The following is a 20,017-nucleotide window of genomic DNA, read 5'->3' as shown; positions in this document are numbered from 1 at the left end:
GGGTTACTGGTTCCACCATGAGGTTGATTATTTTCCTCTAACAGCATGTCCTGATGTGTTTTATTACGTTTTGTAGAGCAGACCTTGGGTTTATCTTTACTCTCTCTTTTTCTGTACCTTGGTGTTTTTAATTGTCTTTTATTCAATGACCTCTCCCTCTCTCTCCCTTTCCCTCCCTCTCTCTCTCCCTCTCTCTCTCTCCCTCTCTCTTCCTTTCTCTCTCTGTCATTGCTGAAATGAATGGGATTTCATTTCTGATTTTATTCATCAATTCATTTATAATTACATTTAAAGTTTGAATCTGTGAACCAAGTTTTTGCAAGGCGACAGTGTTAATCACTACACCACCGTGCCACCGTGCGCTGGGTCAGTGATAAAAAAGAAAGATAACAAGATAAGATAAGTTGAATGTACATATAATAGAAGAGTAAATAGAAGACGTTTTTAAGCTAACAGACTATAACACACTCTAACAGTTATCTAGTACACTGTGGTATATTTTAAACATGATTCCCAGATATTAAGTGAAACCTTGGATTGCGAGTAACGCGGTTTGCCAGTGTTCCGCAAGACGAGCAAAGATTTTTAATAAATTTTGACTTGGAAAACGAGCAAGTCTTGGTTTATAAGTATCGAGTATCATGCATAACGCATGCGCTTCTTGTTTTGACGCCGAGCGTCACATGATCAAAACTGAGTTAATGGTTTTTCTCTCTCTGGGCTGCGGAATTGTGGGTAATCGTCTCCCCTGCTGGGTCTTAGTGCCCTCACTGGTATAGTCAACATCCGTGCACGTGTGTACTGTTTACTATAACACTGTGACCATGCGTGCATGTGTAAAACATATTTTATTTTGTGTTTGTATGTGTGTGTGTGTGTGTGTACAGCGCGTATGTAAAGCAAAAGCAAGTCTCATTAGAGAGGTTAAAAATCCATTTTCTCTCTCTGCTAAAGGCTCAGTCTGCTCTTTGTGTTTGTGTGTGTGCGTCATTTGACACCGTGCCCCTTCACACACACCCCTCTTTTCACGCGCACACACACACACACACACAAACACCCCTCTTTTCGCCACATTACACACACACCAACCCCTCCTCCTCTTGCCTTCACACACACATGCACACACTCTGCCCTATACAGAAAGACTGCTCTGTTGTGATTCTTTACAAAGGTAAAGTGCAGGTTAATTTGTTTTATTTTTTACTTTATATTTCATATTAATTATTTTTATGTGTTTCTTTTTAGGGCTGTGGAATGAATACTTTAAGTTTCCATTATTTTTAATGGGGGACTTCGCTTTAATTTACGAGTGTTTTGAAATACGAGTCCCCTTCCGGAACGAATTATGCTCATAATCCAAGGTTACACTGTATATTTACATTTACAAACTGCACTTAGTTTTTAAGATTTATTTGTACATTTAATGTTTTTTATTGCACTTTGTTCTTTGATAATAAACAGGTGAAAAAATAGTAACCCAATATTATACCAGATACATGCACACAGGTTCTAGTAGTGCGTCTGTATATGACAGATTAAAAACTTACAGACACAACATTTGCAGAGTGATACTTTACTCTCCTCTGTCCTGGAGATGTCAGAAAGCTTGTCACCCCTGACTGCTGACACTGGAGACTCCTTCCACCAAAAAACTGTCAGGCTTGTATGTATGAATAGGACAGCCCGCTGTGGCGACCACTTGATGGAAGCAGCTAAAAGACCAACAACAACATCTGTAAGTGAGCTGTTACTATAGAAACGATACAATATTAGGACCAGCGCATTGATATAAGCCTGCACTATTGTCAGGGCTGACGTGCTGTTAGAGAGAATTAATCAACAAATTCTGATCAGAGTCACTGAGGTCTTAATGAAAATTCATGCCCTAACTCGCAGATTATAAGACGACAGAGGAAACATCACCAGGTGCTGAACGGCCAGTTTTATTATGAAAAACTTCTAGATGGAAGTTTGGATAAAACATCGTAATACCTTCGTTGTGTGCTTGAGTGACCTTCAAATGAAGCTATTTTTAAAAGAATACATTAAATGTAAGCTGTGTGAGCAGTAGCTCAGGTGGCTGAGGCTCTAGGTTGGTGATTTTCGACTCTGAGGATCCGGGTTCGAGTTCCGTCGTTTCCCATACCCCCCCCTGTGCAGCGCTGGTTCCCTTTGAGTAATTTAATCTAACATTTATTAGATTTTAGAGTTTGAGATATTATGAAATGGCATAATCTGTTTCCTCTAACCAGTTCGTCATGCATTTCTTTACTTTAACAATTCTCGTTACTCCAGTAAATCTGAGTATTGTGACATTTTCATTTCAATCAATTGACAGCACTAATATACTGTATGTAGTTCATTAGGATAAATATAAGATAAAACATTGACTCTACGCGTGCAGGTCTGTGGTTAATCCCACGTGAGATGGCGCTCTCGTCCTCTCCGCTGCCTGCCCTTCGTTAAGAGCGTGTCCGGGTTTAGCTGCTTCTCCGGGGCTTGGATGTGACGAGCGCTGTGGCTTTATTACTCACACGTCCATCCTTCAACTTTATAGAGACGTTTATAGCCGAGGGACATCAGCGTGTCTCTCATCACCGAGTCTGAGTGTGTGTGTGTGTGTCTATGAAACATAACAGTTTTAGATGAAAAAACAAATTCGTCTGTGCGGACTGACTGCTGGCCCTAGGAAGCTTCACAAACGAAGTCATTAGCCCTGGCATGTGTGTGCGTGTGTGTGCGTGTGTGTGTATGTATGATCGCTTGCTGCATCACATTCCGATTGGCCTGTGATATGAAGTCGGCACAAATGAGCTCGTCGATTGGACGGAGAAAAGCCTGAGTGTGTTTTTTTTCTTGCACACTTACCTCCTGAACCTCATTTTTTGTCGCCTGAAACACACAAGTGAGGATTATAATAAGAGGAAGTGAGCGTGGCGGGATTTAGCGCGTAATACTCAGAGCAAACACACACACACACACATACACCTAGCTGGCTCCCATCCTGGCCTGTTGATGTCTCTCAGCATGCTCCACATTGCACAACGATCGTTAGCGTTCCTTGTCGAGGCGACGTCTAGAGCGTAACGTGCGGCAAAGCGTCCGAAATCTCTGAGCTGATTAAATAACGAGGAGAATGAAAGAAAAAAGGAAGGAAACGACATCGCCACAGCAGATGTGTTACTACGTCGCTCATTATGCTGCCTATTAAATCGGTTCCCTCAACGGCCCATTATTTTCTTTAATAAAAAACAGCTCATGTGGCCTCGCGTGCCCTAATCTAGCCCTGATCCGCCCCTCCCCCACTGCTCCTCCACCCCAACCACCCCCCAGGTCCACTTCGCCTCCACTTCAGAAAGCATATTTAAGAAACGATGAAAATCTGCTCGTGTAAAACGAAGCATTTGATGTCTTAAATACGAACCAGACGTTGTTAAGGAGGGGGCAGAGGGGTGACGCGGCAGGTGCGGAGACGCCGCTTTAATAACTCCTCAGAAAACCTGCCAGGAAGTAAACCCCTGACCCGTCCCCAAAACAAGCCCCCCTCCGACACACACACACTTCTATGTACTCGACAGATAAACCCTGAGATTTTGCTCTCAAAGCTAAAGCTAGAACGATATATCACTGCTGAATCCTTCACTCTGATTGGTTGATTAATTCTCTATAACAGCAGCTCTGACTGCATGTAAATATTAACGCATTTGTCTTAATACGTTATGATTTCTATAAGTAACGTCTTCTTCACAGGGCCTGCTCCAAATAAACTGATAAAATGTGCGATGAGGTTTTGAGAGGTGATGAGAGGAATTCTGTTTTAACATTTTTGTAAGGAGCCTCCAGTGTCAGTTAAGGGGTTCTTGCCAGACTAGGCAACCCTGTCACTTGAATTTCCCACACACCCCCAAGAAACTTTCAGCTGGTGTTTTCCAAATTCGTTCTACCCGTCAGTCTCTCCCGCCCACGCTTACCGCGCATGCACAGACCAGAAGTATGTTATGTGTCACTGCTTTAATCCTTTGCCTTTCGCCACTTTGTCATTGCGATATAACGGTACAACACCCGGAGCAGCAGACCCTCCACAGGTCGATCGACCCGTCACGCCGTGGGTAATGTGTGTGTTCACCCGTCTTTATGTGCGTTTGGAGGAAATAAGGGGCTTGAGTCGTTTCCTTTCTGCTTTCTGACATATTCCCGTAATGTCTGAGTGAGTTTTGGCATTCGGGAAAGGTCAGCTCACAGCGCGAGTCGAATCTGACACCATGGAATCTGTCAAGCGGCTCTTAAACAACCAAAACAACGGCATTTAGAACTGATACTGGAGAACTTATTGTATATATACACTATGTACTTAAATGTATTTGGGCAAACCTGTTAATTATTGAATTCTGGTGTTTTAATCAGGACATGCTAATGCTACACTTCTATGCAACTTTGTGGCAACAGTTTGTTGAAGGTTTTTTTCCAATTCCAACATGACTGAGCCCCAGCAAGGACTATAAAGGATTCTGTGTTCAGTGTGGAAGATCTCGACCGGCCCGAACACAGAGCCCTGACCTCAACCTCATCGGGCACCTTCGGGATAAACATGAATTCCCGCAGAAACACTCCAAAATCTTGTGGATTGCGTCCTGTGACATTTTCGGACGGCCTCCGTCAGCAGAAGGGATCTACACACACTATGAAGACGGGCTGCGCATTACTGTCTTCTTAATTGCTTCACCTGTTCCTCGTCACTTTCCGATGAGTTTTATTCCAAGCTTGTTTTGGTTTAGTTTGCTCGGGGGACATTAATGCAGTCCCTGTTCTATTATTTTCTCTGTGCGAGCTCGAGCTTGAACCCAGGCCTACGGCCCAGCTATAGACTTAGTTCTCTTGCTTCTCTCTGTTCTTTTTTTTTTTATTAAGAAACTTCATGATATCAAAGTTTATATATTACACTCCCCGTAGCTCCTGTTCTTAACTTTACATCAATAAACTGGTTTAAATTGAGGCAGTCATATCCACACACAATGTTCCTATAAAAAAGCGTGAATTGAGCTTAAAAGGATCCACACTGATTCTCTGCTACATCATTGCTCATTAAAATTACTATCCAGAAGATGCATCCTGCTTCAGCGTGCAGTACAAGCTATCGCAAACAACATTGATCTTACAGTGTTTGTAAAGTCAACAAATGAGTTTAACTTAAATTGAATTTAATTTGAAGTTATTGTGTAACTTTAAAATAGTAACACTTAAAGCAAGTAGGAACAGATCAGAATCCCAACCCCGAGTTGGGGAAGTAGTCTAATGTGAAATGTTTAACACGGCCAGAACATTTCCACTGTAAGGCCCATGATGCTTCACTCCTGGGTGACTCTTACTCTGTTTTGCTGTTGTTGTTGCTGTCTGTGACCAAAAATGATAATAACGAGCCTTTTGTGAGTTTTACATTTTATTTGACACTTTTAAGCAGTAATGATAACTTTGGTTATACATGACATATCCAAACTGCCAACACGCATATTTTGACATCTGAACCATCCTCTATTGACACACACACACACACACACACACACACTAGGGATCTATTAGACTTCACAAAAAGATAAAAAAGAGAATTCTCATAATGGAAAATCCATGTAAAAGGAAAACTGCGCTTGCATCCGGCATCGCCTCGATGTATGAAATTTTCTTTGTAGACATGAGCTGCTAAACTGAGACAAAGGACAGAGCTGTAGCGCTGAGCTGATGGCGTCTGTTTTGGACAAAAAGACAAATAAAACTCTGGATGTGACAGGAAAAGTTTTAAACTAGTTTTCTAAATAATTATACAAACATTTATTTGGTGCCAGTTTTTGTGTGTGTGTGTGTTAATTGCTGTTTCCAAATTAGTGTGTGAGTGTGTGAGTGTGTGTGCCCTCCCTGATGCTTAGGATAGGCTTCAGGCCTCCCACAAGTCTAGCAGGATAATCACTAAACAGAATTAATGAGAGAGTGTGTGATTTGTACACTCACTTGCTGCTGCTGTATTTTTGACTGATGCATAAACATGGACAATTTCAGCCCTTAACAGACTTTATATTCTTTCTTTTTGATTAATTTTATTCTATTAAGCATGAATCTAACGCAAACCGAGTGATCACGATTAAAAAGAATTCGAAATGGATTTTGTTTGCGGTTCTGATTCGACACAGAAGGTCTGAATCAGCTCTCATCAGATCTTTTTGTTTCTGATTTGTTGATTTGTTCAGAACATCTCCATCATATGGAGATTATTAGGGCCCGAGCACGTGTGCATACGAAACTGGGTTCACATTCAGATCTTATTGAGCCGAACAACTTCTTTCTCTGCATGTCATGGGCTCTACTCAACAGGACGTCACATTTTATTTTGTGTCGTTTGCAAAACGCACCCAATGGAATTTGAAGTACTCCTCCTAGGGGATTTTTACGATCCACACCGACCCGGACCTCGAGACATCACAAGACACTGAGGATGTAAAATTGCGAGGGGATTTTTGATATCTCAAACGGGTCAGCCGTGATGATGTCTTAAACTTGTTGCACGGGTGCTTGGACCCGATCATTGTTGCTTGCAACTATATTTAATGCGTTATATTCATTTGGTATTTTGCACACTATACAGGTATGGTGGGTGTTCGACAACGTTGTTGTGCATTATTAAATAATAAAAAACTGACTTCTACAGAAGCACATGATTTCGGAGGCGGGTCTTGTCTTGTTTAAGAAATACAGCTTGTTTTGTTTTAATATAAGATTAAAATTATAAATATATGTATGTGTGTGTGTGTGTGAAAAGAATGCACCAGTGGTTTCCACTTTTATCTTCCAGGACTCATCTTTGAGATTTTATCAAGTACACACTCCCTTTTTTTAATAAGAAGATCTAATGGAATTCCTCTTATCGCCGTGCTGTTGCTCTCACTCTGTTTACTGTACATTCGGTTATAAATTCAGTTCCAGATGAGAGATTTCAGCGATGAAGGAAACAGACGAGGCAGCGACGCTTCACGTGAATTGATTTAGGACGAAGCCCGATGTGCCTGTCACCTTCTCAAGGGCACGGCACCGGGATGCTCCGCCGTGCACACTCCATGTTTTATTCACATCAATTTGGCTTCATTTGGCGCCTTGTTAGCGAGCGGCGAGAGCAGGCCCGGGTTAGGGGGAAGCAGACGGGAAAGAGGCGCTCGTCCTGTCGTTTCCCCCGCGGCGTGCCGCTGCCTGTCGAGGTGCTGACAGGATTTTATTGGGTTAATAGATTCACTCAGTCTGTCGGGCGAATCACCTCGTAATGCTTTCACACTTTCAGAGGGCCGTGGTGTAAATTAAAATAGCATCGTCTGACTGAACACTTTCATCCTGTTCAACACTGAAGATGTGTCTTTTACCTGAACCCAAAAAAACACACACACATACACACTCAAACAAATATAGATCCGCTGTCACACTTATGTCATTTTATTTATTCTCCTACATCGGTAATGCGTTATCAATAAACTACAGGAAGTTCTACTGAGCTCAACGAACACTTGGCTGATTGATGCTAAGCGATGTTCAAGCCTGCTTAAAGACTGAACACACATTGCAGACGTAGACCTGTGCACAAGTCTTACTGTACATATACACATTATATATACAGCGGGACCTCGGCACACAAATTAAGTCTGTTACGTTACGAGTCGAGCTCTTAAGGAGAATTTTCGTATTGTGAAACGCATTCTCCCATAAGAAATAATACAAATGCAGATAATCCGTTCCAGCCACCCAAAAATATAAGCAACATTACCAATTTCCAACACTATAATCATATTCTTGCATATAAAAAATTATCAAACAAAACATTTGGCAAATACTTCTCTTTTTCTTGCTAAAAAAAATACATAAACTGGCTTCGCCTGGCTTTCCACTGACGTAAAGTTTTGAACGGGTCCTGGTATCTCGACCTGTGACCTTAAGAGCTTATGAACTGAAATTTTGCAAGTTTTTCTCGAATGAGACAAAAAACAATCTTAAATGAAAAGATGTCTCAAATCAAATCAGTACGTTCTGACTTTAATCAGTATATTCACTGTACGCCCTCTAGTGGAGGAGTAATGAATTATAACGCTAATAGCGGAAAAATGGCAGATTTGATTTTTTTAAGAATGAATTAAATCTGATCAAGTAATTTTTATTAAAAAATATTTTTTTACTTCAAGTGTTTATATACAAAGATATTTTTTAAAAGTTAGTTTATTTTTGTGTGAAATATTTTACCTAAGTTCAAAAGCTGCGGTTTTGTTCAGGTCATGTTTATAGCTGTGTATTTATTCCTGTATCTTTTGTCCATGTAAAAATGTTTTTTTTTTAAGTGAACACAGTCAGTGTCGCTGAAACTCCTGGTTTCTGTCTCAGTATCGCAAAATAATAAAGCTGTTTTGTGCCGTGTCTAATTTCTACAGAATGTTTCATTTGGAGGCTTTACGTGGTTTAATGGCTCTCCTCCGCTCTCGTGTGTGTGTGTGTGTGTGTGTGTGTGTGTGTGTGTGTGTTCCTCTCTGTGTTCCGTAGGTAAGCTCAAGTGTGTGTGTGATGTTCAGGCGCCCGTGTGTCCCGTCTGTCACCTGGTCCTGCGAGTCGATGAGCTGCAGGAGCACATGGAGCAGGAGATGGAGAGACTATCACAGCTGCACCTGAGGTATGCACACCCAGATACACACACACACACACACACGCACACACACACAGTTTAAGAGATTTGTTATAATTGTAAAACAATAAACTGACTCAATATCGGTAACCGTTGCAAAATGAACATGAGGAAAGTGTCAGTGCTTAGAAACGCTAAACATTTAAAGGAAAAGAATCAATAAAAGGAAAAGTTAATTTTTAAACAACAGAAACAGAAGAGTACTCTCAAATGGTACTCATCCTTACATCATTCCTGTCACCTTACATTCTTACTATCATCATCATCATCATCATCATCCTCACATCCTTCATGTTATCCTTACGTCCTTTACATCATCCTTATGTCCTTTCTTTCATCCTCACATCCTTCCTGTTATCATCATCATCATCCTCACATCCTTCCTGTTATCATCATCATCATCCTCACATCCTTCCTGTTATCATCATCATCATCCTCACATCCTTCCTGTTATTATCATCATCATCATCCTCACATCCTTCCTGTTATTATCATCATCATCCTCACATCCTTCCTGTTATTATCATCATCATCCTCACATCCTTCCTGTTATTATCATCATCATCATCCTCACATCCTTCCTGTTATCATCATCATCCTCACATCCTTCCTGTTATTATCATCATCATCCTCACATCCTTCCTGTTATTATCATCATCATCATCCTCACATCCTTCCTATTATCATCATCATCCTTACATCCTTCCTGTTATCATCATCATCCTCACATCCTTCCTGTTATTATCATCATCATCCTCACATCCTTCCTATTATCATCATCATCATCCTCACATCCTTCCTGTTATTATCATCATCATCCTCACATCCTTCCTGTTATTATCATCATCATCCTCACATCCTTCCTGTTATTATCATCATCATCCTCACATCCTTCCTGTTATTATCATCATCATCCTCACATCCTTCCTGTTATTATCATCATCATCCTCACATCCTTCCTATTATCATCATCATCATCCTCACATCCTTCCTGTTATTATCATCATCATCCTCACATCCTTCCTGTTATTATCATCATCATCCTTACATCCTTCCTGTTATTATCATCATCATCCTCACATCCTTCCTGTTATTATCATCATCATCCTCACATCCTTCCTATTATCATCATCATCATCCTCACATCCTTCCTGTTATTATCATCATCATCCTCACATCCTTCCTGTTATTATCATCATCATCCTCACATCCTTCCTGTTATTATCATCATCATCCTCACATCCTTCCTGTTATTATCATCATCCTCACATCCTTCCTGTTATTATCATCATCATCATCCTCACATCCTTCCTGTTATCATCATCATCCTCACATCCTTCCTGTTATCATCATCATCATCCTCACATCCTTCCTGTTATTATCATCATCATCCTCACATCCTTCCTGTTATTATCATCATCATCCTCACATCCTTCCTGTTATCATCATCATCCTCACATCCTTCCTGTTATTATCATCATCATCCTCACATCCTTCCTGTTATTATCATCATCATCATCATCCTCACATCCTTCCTGTCTTCTGTACCTCCTTCCTGTTATCCTCACATCCTCAGTGTCCCACACAGAGAGACTGCGTGTGAGGGAATACGTTCTGTCTCGGTGTGAATCAGGGCGGAGCAGTGGATTAAAGCTCTCAGTTCACATGAAGGATCTGTCTAATAAACACATTACAGCGCTAATCCACTTAGCAACACAGCGCTGGACACTGAGTGTGTCAGATGATATTCACCCCGAGGGTGTGTCACAGAGGGAGAGAGAGAGAGAGAGAGAGACTGTCTGACTTTTATTGCGGTTAAATCCTCTGCATTTTAACTCACTTCAGTGGAATTTTATTTTTTGAAAATTTAAAACATTTAATGTCTTACAATAAAAATTAAACATTCAGTGGAAACAACAACAGTTACAGTATAGATAAAAGATCGGTTATAACGGTTATAATTCCTTTTGTATTTTTTGTCTTCTCGTCCTTTTCCTCCCTCTCCCTCTCTCTCTCTCTCTCTCTCTCTCTCCCTCTTTTTCTCTCTCTCTCTCCCTCTTTTTCTCTCTCTCCCTCTTTCTCTCTCTTCCCCTCCCTCTCTCTTCCTCTCTCCCCCTCTCTTCCTCTCTCCCTCTCCCTCTCTCTCTCTCTCTCTCTCTTCCTCCCTCTCTCTTCCTCTCTCCCTCTCTCTTCCTCTCTCTCTCTCTCTCTCTCTCTCTCTCTCACTCTCTTCCTCCCTCTCTCTCTCTCTCTCTCCCTCTCTCTCTCTCTCTCTCTCTCTTCCTCCCTCTCTCTCTTTCTCTCTCTCTCTCTCTCAGTGTGAGTCCAGCACAGAGTGAATGTCTCTCGACCGGGTTGTCCAGGGTAAGAGTCGCCGCACCTGTTAACATATCATCATCATCATCATCACTGTCATTATTATTATTATTATTATTATTATTATTATTATTATTGTAATGGGGTTCTAGAAATGAAAGATTTATTATTTAGTTTGTTTGCTTGTTTGTTTGTTTAATTGTTTAGGGTTAACAGTAGTGTTTTATTTTAATTAGTTATTATAAATTCTGATTCATTTTCATTTCATGAATTATTATTTTTTAACAAAATTAAATTGTTCTTTATTTATCAAAGTACAAGATTGAATGTAACACACTCTAACACACTGATGTAATGATTCAAGGCGATGTGTGTTGATTCACAGTTGCATTTGTTCAATTCTGTGTGAATCAGTTTAATTAAATTGAATTTCATTCTGTTTGATTCAGTTAAATTAGATTCAGTGTCTCTCTCTCTTCTCTCGTCTTTCTCAGTCTGTGTTTTCTGTCCACATTAAGCGAGAAGGTGGTTCGTGTGTTTCGTCGCCCCGCCCCTCTGACGACGCCCTACACTCCGACAGGTACCAGGTGAGACCCCAGGCTCCGCCCACATCCACTCCTGTCCAAACCAGATCAGTTTCTCTGAAGCTCCGCTCAGTTCAGGACAGCTTGATGAGGAAATGATATGCTGTAGTGTCGCCACCTGCTGGCTACTGAATGTCTGAATGCTGTGCATTAGTAATGGCACCCTGCTCTCCCCATTCGGATCAGAGAAAAGAGCTTCTTTGTTTGCATTTGTGAAAGAGAACTCGAAAATGTTTTTACAAATTTAAAATTTTGCTCTTTGTTTGTTTGTGTTTTTTCCTCGCAGACGTTTTTACGAGTCCGAGCCAACAGACATACGCGGCTCAGCGGTACGGAAAAGGAACTTCTCTGAAATTATTTACAAATGTTCTACACTGTTACACTGTAACAACACACACACACACACACACACACACACACACACGTTTAGGTTTTAATACTATATTTCTTCAAGCAGTTAGCAGCTTTAACAATCACAAATACTTAAAGTGTTTTAATTGTATTTTATTTTTTATTACTTATTTATTTAATTATAAATTTAAGGTATTGTACAATAAAATAGTACTTTTCTTTAGTGATTTATGTCCAACATTCTAAAACAATAATGGATTTTTTTTAAACAATGAAATAACACACATGGCATTAGGTAATTAAATACCAACAACATCAACAGTCGGTTGTTATATTAAGACATGAAGATCAGCTGTTCCTACAGGAATAGTATCGTGTCGAGTGTGTTTGTAAAACCCATCAAGCTCCAGGATGAAACTGTCTCTCATGAAGACCAAAACTGAGCTCTGCTGCAGAGGAGAAGTTCATTTAGAGTCACCAGCCTCAGAAATCACCAATTAACAACCAGCACCTCAGATTAGAGCCGTTATGGAGCTTTACAGAGCAGAAGGAGCAGATAAACATCTCAATATCGACTGTTCAGAGGAGATTATTGTGTGTTTTAGATAATAAACGCCTTCAGTATTGTTTTACAGCGTAGAGAGAAATAACAATCAGGAACGGCCATGGAGTTAGAAGGGGTGTACAAACTTTTGAGCGGTAGTGTATACAAACAAGCATATAAAAAACACCTTGGGTAAATAAATGATAAAAAAATATTTATTTATTTGTTTGTTTGTTAGTTTTTGTTATTTATTTTGTTTTAGGGTAGTGTGCATCAATTAATTTATATCACATACTGATGATTTTATATAAAACGTGTTTTAAATATTAATTGCATTTTAAGTGACTTTACAGGTTTTTTCGCACTCAGACATGTTTACCTTTCTCGCTGTTTTAAGTTCACAATTTTAAATATAGAACTGATTATGTTTTTGTATAATTCTAGTTTCTTCCTCTCAGGTGTGTGACCTCCTTGCTCTGGATTTCCTCAGGACTGATTTTTTTGTTTCTGTGTTTGATGATTTTTTTTAAGATTCCCTTCCATTACAAATCTAGACTTTTGTATTATTCTCTCTCTGTCTCTCTCAATGAAGTGTTACTGATATACACTTTGTAAACTACAGGGTGATAGCAAAAAGTTTTGTAACACACCAACAGATGGCAGCACAAGGTTGCACGCACAGTCACAGCGAGCACCGACCTTCATAAGTCAGTGTGCCAAAAGACATCGTCCACATCTGGAGCTGTGCAACGTGTGCTATTCTTACCATCTGCGTTACCACGTCTACTATTCTAACCATGTAACAGCAATTTAGAGCAAAGAGCGAACGTGAAATTCTGTCTGACACTGGGCAAATCTGCCACAGAGATGTTTGACATGATTCGGCAAGTTTACGGCGATTATCGAGTGATTTCTCATCAAGCCGCTTCAAGAGCAGAAGAACATCACTGGAAAACGACGAGGGATCAGGAGGACCCTCAATGGGTTGAAATCATTCGGCGACTTGTGCGTGATTATCGTCAGGGAACAATCGGGCAGGAGCGGTGCTGCTCCTGTTGTCAGGATGTCATACGGAACAGTCCAGGCGATCCTCACGTGTGATTTTGAAGATGCCCCGTGTGACTGCCGAGTTTGTCTCCAGGCTGCTGACTCAGGAACAGAAGGAGCATTGTGTTGAAGTCTGACAAGAACTCCGTCAGCGTGCTGTGGATGAGTCGTCCTTCATGTCGAGGATCATTAACGTAACGTGGGTGGACGGTATGACCCTGAGACGAAACACAGGCTTCACAGTGGAAGAGCTCGTCACCTCCATCACAGAACCTCAGGCAGCTCGACCAAGTGCACGCTCATCATCTTTTCTGAAAGTCACGGCCTCGTGCATGAAGAATTCGTCTCCAGGGGCCGGACCGTCTCTGAGAGAGAATGTTCAGTGAAAGTGACCGGATCTGTGGTGCAGAACTTTATGATACCACCTTTATATAACGACACCTCATCATCAACACAGAGCTACACAGAGTGACGGGAAACTGTTTTATTTCATCTCCTCTCTGTGAATGGAAATAACTCGATAATGCCGTCCGACTTCTCCAGCGCCGGTGGACACAACAGTCTTATCGCTTGTCTTCCTCTTTTCCTTTCTTTAGTTTTCTTTTTTTTATGTTTGTAAAATCAGCTGTTTCACATCAGAAATGTTCTTCCAGATGCTCTGATTTTAATAATGATAAAAAACATAAAATAAATATTAACCTCTCTCTCTCGTTCTCTCTCTCTCTCTCTCTGACTCTTTGTTTGCGTTTGTTTGTTTTTGTCTTCATTCCTGTGAAAAGCTCGCGTTGGGAAGGCGAAGAGAAGGAAAGCAGATGAAGAGCAGGTACGAACATGACAAGAGTATAAACAAATCACTGTGTCATGCTTTTTTGGGAAAACCATCAACGGTGACTCCATCACTCCGTCACATCGTTGCTTGTTTTCATGTCACTGCACTTTCCCGTGTTTTTTATTCCTCTTACACCACAGAAATTTTAAAACATTAAAAATAATTTACGGAATGTGTGTGTGTGTGTGTGTGTGTGTGTGTGTGTGTGTGTTTGCACAGAGAGATGGAGTGTGTGTTGTGGAAAATGGATCCGTGGCAGCAGCAGGAGACGAGTATGAATGGAGTGAACAGAAGAGAGTGCACATGGCGTCCATCCTGTCCGGATTCAGAGGTACACACTCACATGCTCTCTCTCTCTCTCTCTCCTTCTTACACACACACACACACACACACACACTTTAAACATAAGGACAGCACTTGAACTGTAAAATCCTGAGGAAGGCGGCGCTATTGTCTCTACATTATTTGATTTGATTTGTGTGTACAGAGAGTGAGACACCGACAGACAGACAGACAGACAGACAGACAGACACTAGGCATAACTCTGGAATCTATACTCTCTCGCTCTCTCTCTCTCTCTCTTTCTCTCAGGTGTAGTAAACAGCACGTCTAAAGAACAGCAGGACAGTGACGTGGATTTGGATGTGGACGGAGACGATACACTGAGATATGGCAGAGCACAGTATCCTTCACACACACACACACACACACACACATACACACACTCACATAGCGGAAGGAGGAAAAGAAGGAAAAAGAGAAGGAAAGAATGTAAGGTAAAGGAAAGGGAAGAATTAAATGAGGAAGGAAGGAATTGGACAAAAAAACAAGAATGTAAGGAAAGATGGAAAGGAAGCTGGTGGTGAAGAAAAAGGGAAGGAAAAGAGAAAGGAAGGAAGGAAGTGAAAGAAAGAAAAAAAAATGATATAATGAAAGTAGAAGAATATAACGAAAATCAAGAAAGGAAAATTGAATAATATAATGAAAGACAGAAAGAAGAAAAGTAAATAGAAAATAAAGATGGAAAGAGAGAAAGTGGAAGTTATGAAGGTGGAAAGATGGAAACAGAAATAGAACAGATAAAGGGGGAAACGGGACATAGAAATGAATGAAAAGTAAACAGAAAGAGAAAACTGCTGGGGGAGGAGGAGGAGGTGATGAAGAGCAGTGAGACGGGACGATGCAGTGATGACCTGCACTGTGACATCACCAGTGTAATTAAATCCACTTGTAATGAGAGTGAAGCCTCGTGCTCCTGAGCTCAGATGTGCAGATACACGGAGACAGACGTGATCCCGAGCGGAGGAGACACAGAGGACACAGAGACGGGGTCAAAGTATGAACTCGAGCTTATCTGGGTTGTTTGATGTGGATTAAAGATGAGCTGGATTATTTAATCTGGATTATTAGATATGGATTATTTAATCTGGATTATTAGATATGGATTATTTGATCTGGATTAGAACAGATATAAATGATTTAAACTAGTTTATTTGATCTGGATTAGAGCTGATCTGGATTATTTATTCTGGATTATTAGTTATGGATTATTTAATCTGGATTATTAGATATGGATTATTTGATCTGGATTAGAACAGATATAAATGATTTAAACTAGTTTATTTGATCTGGATTAGAGCTGATCTGGATTATTTTACTTAATTTTGTAGGTTTTTATAAAAAAAATATATATTCTCCTATTCAGCATGGTGTCATTTTACAGAAATGAACCTATCAGGAAGCTCTTCATATGTCTGTTGTTTGTTTTTCTCTGACTTTGTTCCTGAGCAGGGAAGCAGTGAGTCGACTTTCCCCAGAACTCACCAGGTGGACCACAGCAGGTAAGAACCATCTCTATGGATTATTCATTTCTGGGAAAACATTTCAGGAATAAAACATTGTGTGTGTGTGTGTGTGTGTGTGTGTGTGTGTGCACATGTAGAAACTCCATCTACAAGTAACGAAGACCACAGTAGACCTGATATCAGCGTGAACGTCTCTCCAGGCTGCCGGAGCTGTCAGTTTTTGATGTGAGTAAAACACACCGCTTCTTCCCAGCTTCTCGTGGCTGTAGAATTGGCCGATATTAAACATTTAGCACTACATTCATTATCTCTTCATCTTTGCTTCTATTCTTTCATTCTTAAATTGTTGTTTTCATGAATTAAACAGGAGTAACACATTTTCTCTGATCTTCTATTGAATAAATATCACTTTAGATGATTATTATTGTTTTGTTGTTGGATTTCCTATCCAGTGTCACAATCGAGATATACGAAGCTCGGCTCTGCTAACCCTGATGTAACGTGTGTCTTTCGAATAAGAGCTCTGCATTTTAACACTGGCGTTACAGTTTGAGCGGCACACAAATGTAGCAGCGTCGAGAGACAGAATGTGTGTGTGAGAACTCACACACAGGATACAGGGGATGAGACAGGATACAGGAGTGATGTGTGGACTTCTGGAGGAAGAACACGTTCACAGATAGATTCTTCCCTGTTCCTGAAATGAGGCTTGCTTTTAACAAGAATAGATCTCATTTTTTCCAAAAATTATCCCCCCCCCCAGCCCCCGCCCCTCCCCCCCAAAAAAACAACAACACTTTTACAGATCTTTATTTGCATTTTTCCAACATGTATTTTCTTCTGGGTCCTCTCTTTACCTTATGTTGAACTAATGCCAAGTGCAGCATCTAGGGGACTTGTATAGGAGTGCACTCATGTGCATTGCAACCCCCCTGATTGCCCCTATGACAGCGCCACCTAGTGACTAAAAGTGTAATTGGCCGCAGGTCGGCCTGTCCTTAAATCTGCAGCATTGAAATTGAATATACTGCTGCAAATTATTACTTATCTCGCTTATCTTCCAGAATAAAACCTCCAGATGAGGCAATATTAACTGGAAACCTTACAAGCTCCGCCCCTTCCGCCCGGCTCTCATGACAGTTCGATTTTCACACTTGAAACAGGAATGACATGCACTGAAGTATTTAATAAGAAAAAAGTCGAACATTTGTTTTTGTCATCGCGTGTGTGTGAATGTGTTTCTGTGTGTTTGTGTTCCAGGCCGTCTGGTGATTCTTTAAACACCCTGGAAGCGCTGAAGTCACGGATCCGAGACCTGGAGAAGCAGCTGACTCGAGGACACCGGATCAAATGTCTTATCTGCATGGTGAGGCCGTAAGGTTACAAAGCAACGTTAGTGCTTCTGAACAGCATGCTCGTTGTAAAGAAAACCGCGAAATGTCATTGGATTTTATCATTTTAAACGTGTCACATTTTCACGTTCACGTGTCCTGTGAAGGTCCTGAACAGCGCTGGTTGTTGTTTGCAGGACTCGTATACGATCCCGCTGGCTTCCATCCAGTGTTGGCACGTGCACTGTGAAGAGTGCTGGCTCCGTACACTGGTGAGACACACACACACACACACACACACACACACACACTTTACAGTACTAATGTAGTGGACTCAGGCTGTCTAAAGGGCACCAGATAGATTCTATGGGCTTCATCACTAGCAAACAACAACATGAACACCTCTGTGTGTATGGAGTTTGCATGTTCTCTCCGCGCTTGGTGGGTTTCCTCCGGGTACTCTGGTTTCCTCCCACAGTCCAAAGACCGCAGATTAGGCTAATTGGCGTTCTCAAATTTAAAAAAGATTAAATAACCACAGAAATAGAATTCAAGTTTTAGTAAAAAAAATTATTTTAAAATGTCTTAAAAGTTACTGAGTTACGTTTTTATAACAGCGGGGGTGGGATGGGGGGATTCTAGTGTAGTTCAATAAAGACAAGCGGATATAAATCTCAAGCTAGTTGTTTTTAATTGAATAAATAGCTTTGCATATTTATAAATTATAATACAAAACATAAAGTAAAAGTAAAGAAAAGGGTAAAAGAACAGAGCGTTTCGGCGGGGAGCAGCTGAGCTCCTACTCCTTTCTCTCCTTCTCATACACACACCTCCGCAGTGCACACACAGAGGACGGGACGGCAGCTCTACTCTAGGGAAACATACATACATAGTGTGTTATACAGTCTTACGCAAAAGTTTAGGCACCCCTTGATAAATGACAGATTCTGATTTTCTCTCATTCTTTCTTGCTAAAGGCTTCTAGTTCTGTAATATTCTTCTGTTGTCTTGCATGCACAGCTCTTTTAGGATCTACCCACAAATTTTTTTTAATGATGTTTAAATCGGGGGACTGTGATGGTCAATCCAAAACCTTCAGCTTGCGTCTCTTGACTTATTCCATAATGGATTTCGAGGGATTTTAGGATCATTGTCCTGTTGTAGAAGCCGTCCTCTTTTCAGCTTTATGATAGATAGCATGATAGATCCAGGCATGATAGTTGGCAAGGTGTTCTTTCCATTAGATGCTGCTCCTTTTTTCTCTAAACATGCCTTTGCTGATTGTGGCCAAAGTGTTTTATTTTAACTCCATCAGTCCACAGCACTTGTTTTCAAAACGCATCAGGCTTCTATAGATGTTCTGCTGCATACTTCTGACGTTGGATTTTATGATGGGGATGCAGGTAAGGTTTTCTTCTGCTGACTATACCATGAAGTTCTTGTGGAACGGTGCACCACCAATCCTGAGTCTGCTGAATCTTCCTGCAGGTTTTTTGCAGTCAAATGGGGGTTTTTGATTCATCTTTCTGACCAGCATACGAGCAGTTCTCCCCGAGAGTTTTCTTGGTCTTCCAGATCTCATCTTGACCTCCACAGTACCCCTGAACTGCCATCTTTTAATTACATTTCTCACTGTGGAAACTGCAAGCTGACAACTCTTTGCTATCTTCTTGTAGCCTTCTCCTGCGTTGTGGGCATCAATAACTTTCATTTTCAGAGTCTTACACAGCTGCTTAGAGGAACACATGGTTCTTGAGTGTCCGCAAGTGTGTGCACAGGGTTTGAAGAATGAAAGTATTTGTAAAGATTTGAAATTGGCATTTACTAATGACAGCTGTTGCCATGCATCAGATCTAATGACCTGATTAAGGTCTGAAACCTTGTAAAAGGAATCTGAGACTCTGGAACTCTTAAGGTAGCCGAACTTTTGCACAGTGCCATAATATTTTTTTTTTTGCTTGTTTGTTTGTTTAATTTATGGAATAAGAAGTAACTATCCATCAATGTTTGCTGAAAATATTGTGCATTTTTTTCCATTTCCTTTGTTAACATCATTTCAATTAAAAAATCACAGAAATCTGTTATTTATCAAGGGGTGCCTAAACTTTTGCATAAGTCTGTAGAACATAATAGTGGCCGTTGCAATGGGGTTTTTAGTGGAATCATTTGCTTCATTTGATGGCATTTCGCTTTCAGCTGGTCTGCATCACTGGCATCTGTTTTGTCCGCCTCCATCGTTCTTGTGAGTTTAGCGTGTTTGTTCTCCAAAAAAACTACTCAATTACAAGTTAACTCAACTAACGTGATTAAATGTAATTCGTTACTTTCCACCTCTGATGATGAGATAACATTTTGCATGAGTGCTGAATTACGATTAGGGTTAGGGTTATTGCTGACCGTATCGCTAACTTCGACCCACTTAAATACATAATTAATCTCAAACTAGTGCACTACATAGTGAACATGGTGGTTTAAGCATGAAAACATTTACAGTTCAGTTAGTGTAAATGCT

The 20,017-nt window shown here is 40.6% G+C and overlaps 1 protein-coding gene across 1 annotated transcript in view; it reads left to right on the top strand.

Annotated features, from left to right (window-relative positions):
* rnf220b (ring finger protein 220b) overlaps positions 1 to 20,017 on the top strand; it is a 42,036-nt gene that overhangs the window by 21,336 nt on the left and 683 nt on the right. The window contains exons 3-14 of the mRNA XM_053504530.1: positions 8,560 to 8,686; positions 11,017 to 11,062; positions 11,509 to 11,601; positions 11,885 to 11,927; positions 14,320 to 14,363; positions 14,589 to 14,700; positions 14,961 to 15,051; positions 15,643 to 15,705; positions 16,161 to 16,210; positions 16,312 to 16,399; positions 17,435 to 17,540; positions 17,703 to 17,777. Of these exons, the coding sequence (XP_053360505.1) occupies positions 8,560 to 8,686; positions 11,017 to 11,062; positions 11,509 to 11,601; positions 11,885 to 11,927; positions 14,320 to 14,363; positions 14,589 to 14,700; positions 14,961 to 15,051; positions 15,643 to 15,705; positions 16,161 to 16,210; positions 16,312 to 16,399; positions 17,435 to 17,540; positions 17,703 to 17,777 (938 nt within the window). The remainder of the gene's footprint in view (positions 1 to 8,559; positions 8,687 to 11,016; positions 11,063 to 11,508; positions 11,602 to 11,884; positions 11,928 to 14,319; positions 14,364 to 14,588; positions 14,701 to 14,960; positions 15,052 to 15,642; positions 15,706 to 16,160; positions 16,211 to 16,311; positions 16,400 to 17,434; positions 17,541 to 17,702; positions 17,778 to 20,017) is intronic.

This window comes from Clarias gariepinus, chromosome 9 (genome assembly GCF_024256425.1).
Source record: "Clarias gariepinus isolate MV-2021 ecotype Netherlands chromosome 9, CGAR_prim_01v2, whole genome shotgun sequence".
Taxonomy (NCBI): domain Eukaryota; kingdom Metazoa; phylum Chordata; class Actinopteri; order Siluriformes; family Clariidae; genus Clarias; species Clarias gariepinus.
The sequence above is the reverse complement of the archived record's forward strand: the minus strand, read 5'-3'. Positions and strand labels throughout refer to the sequence as shown.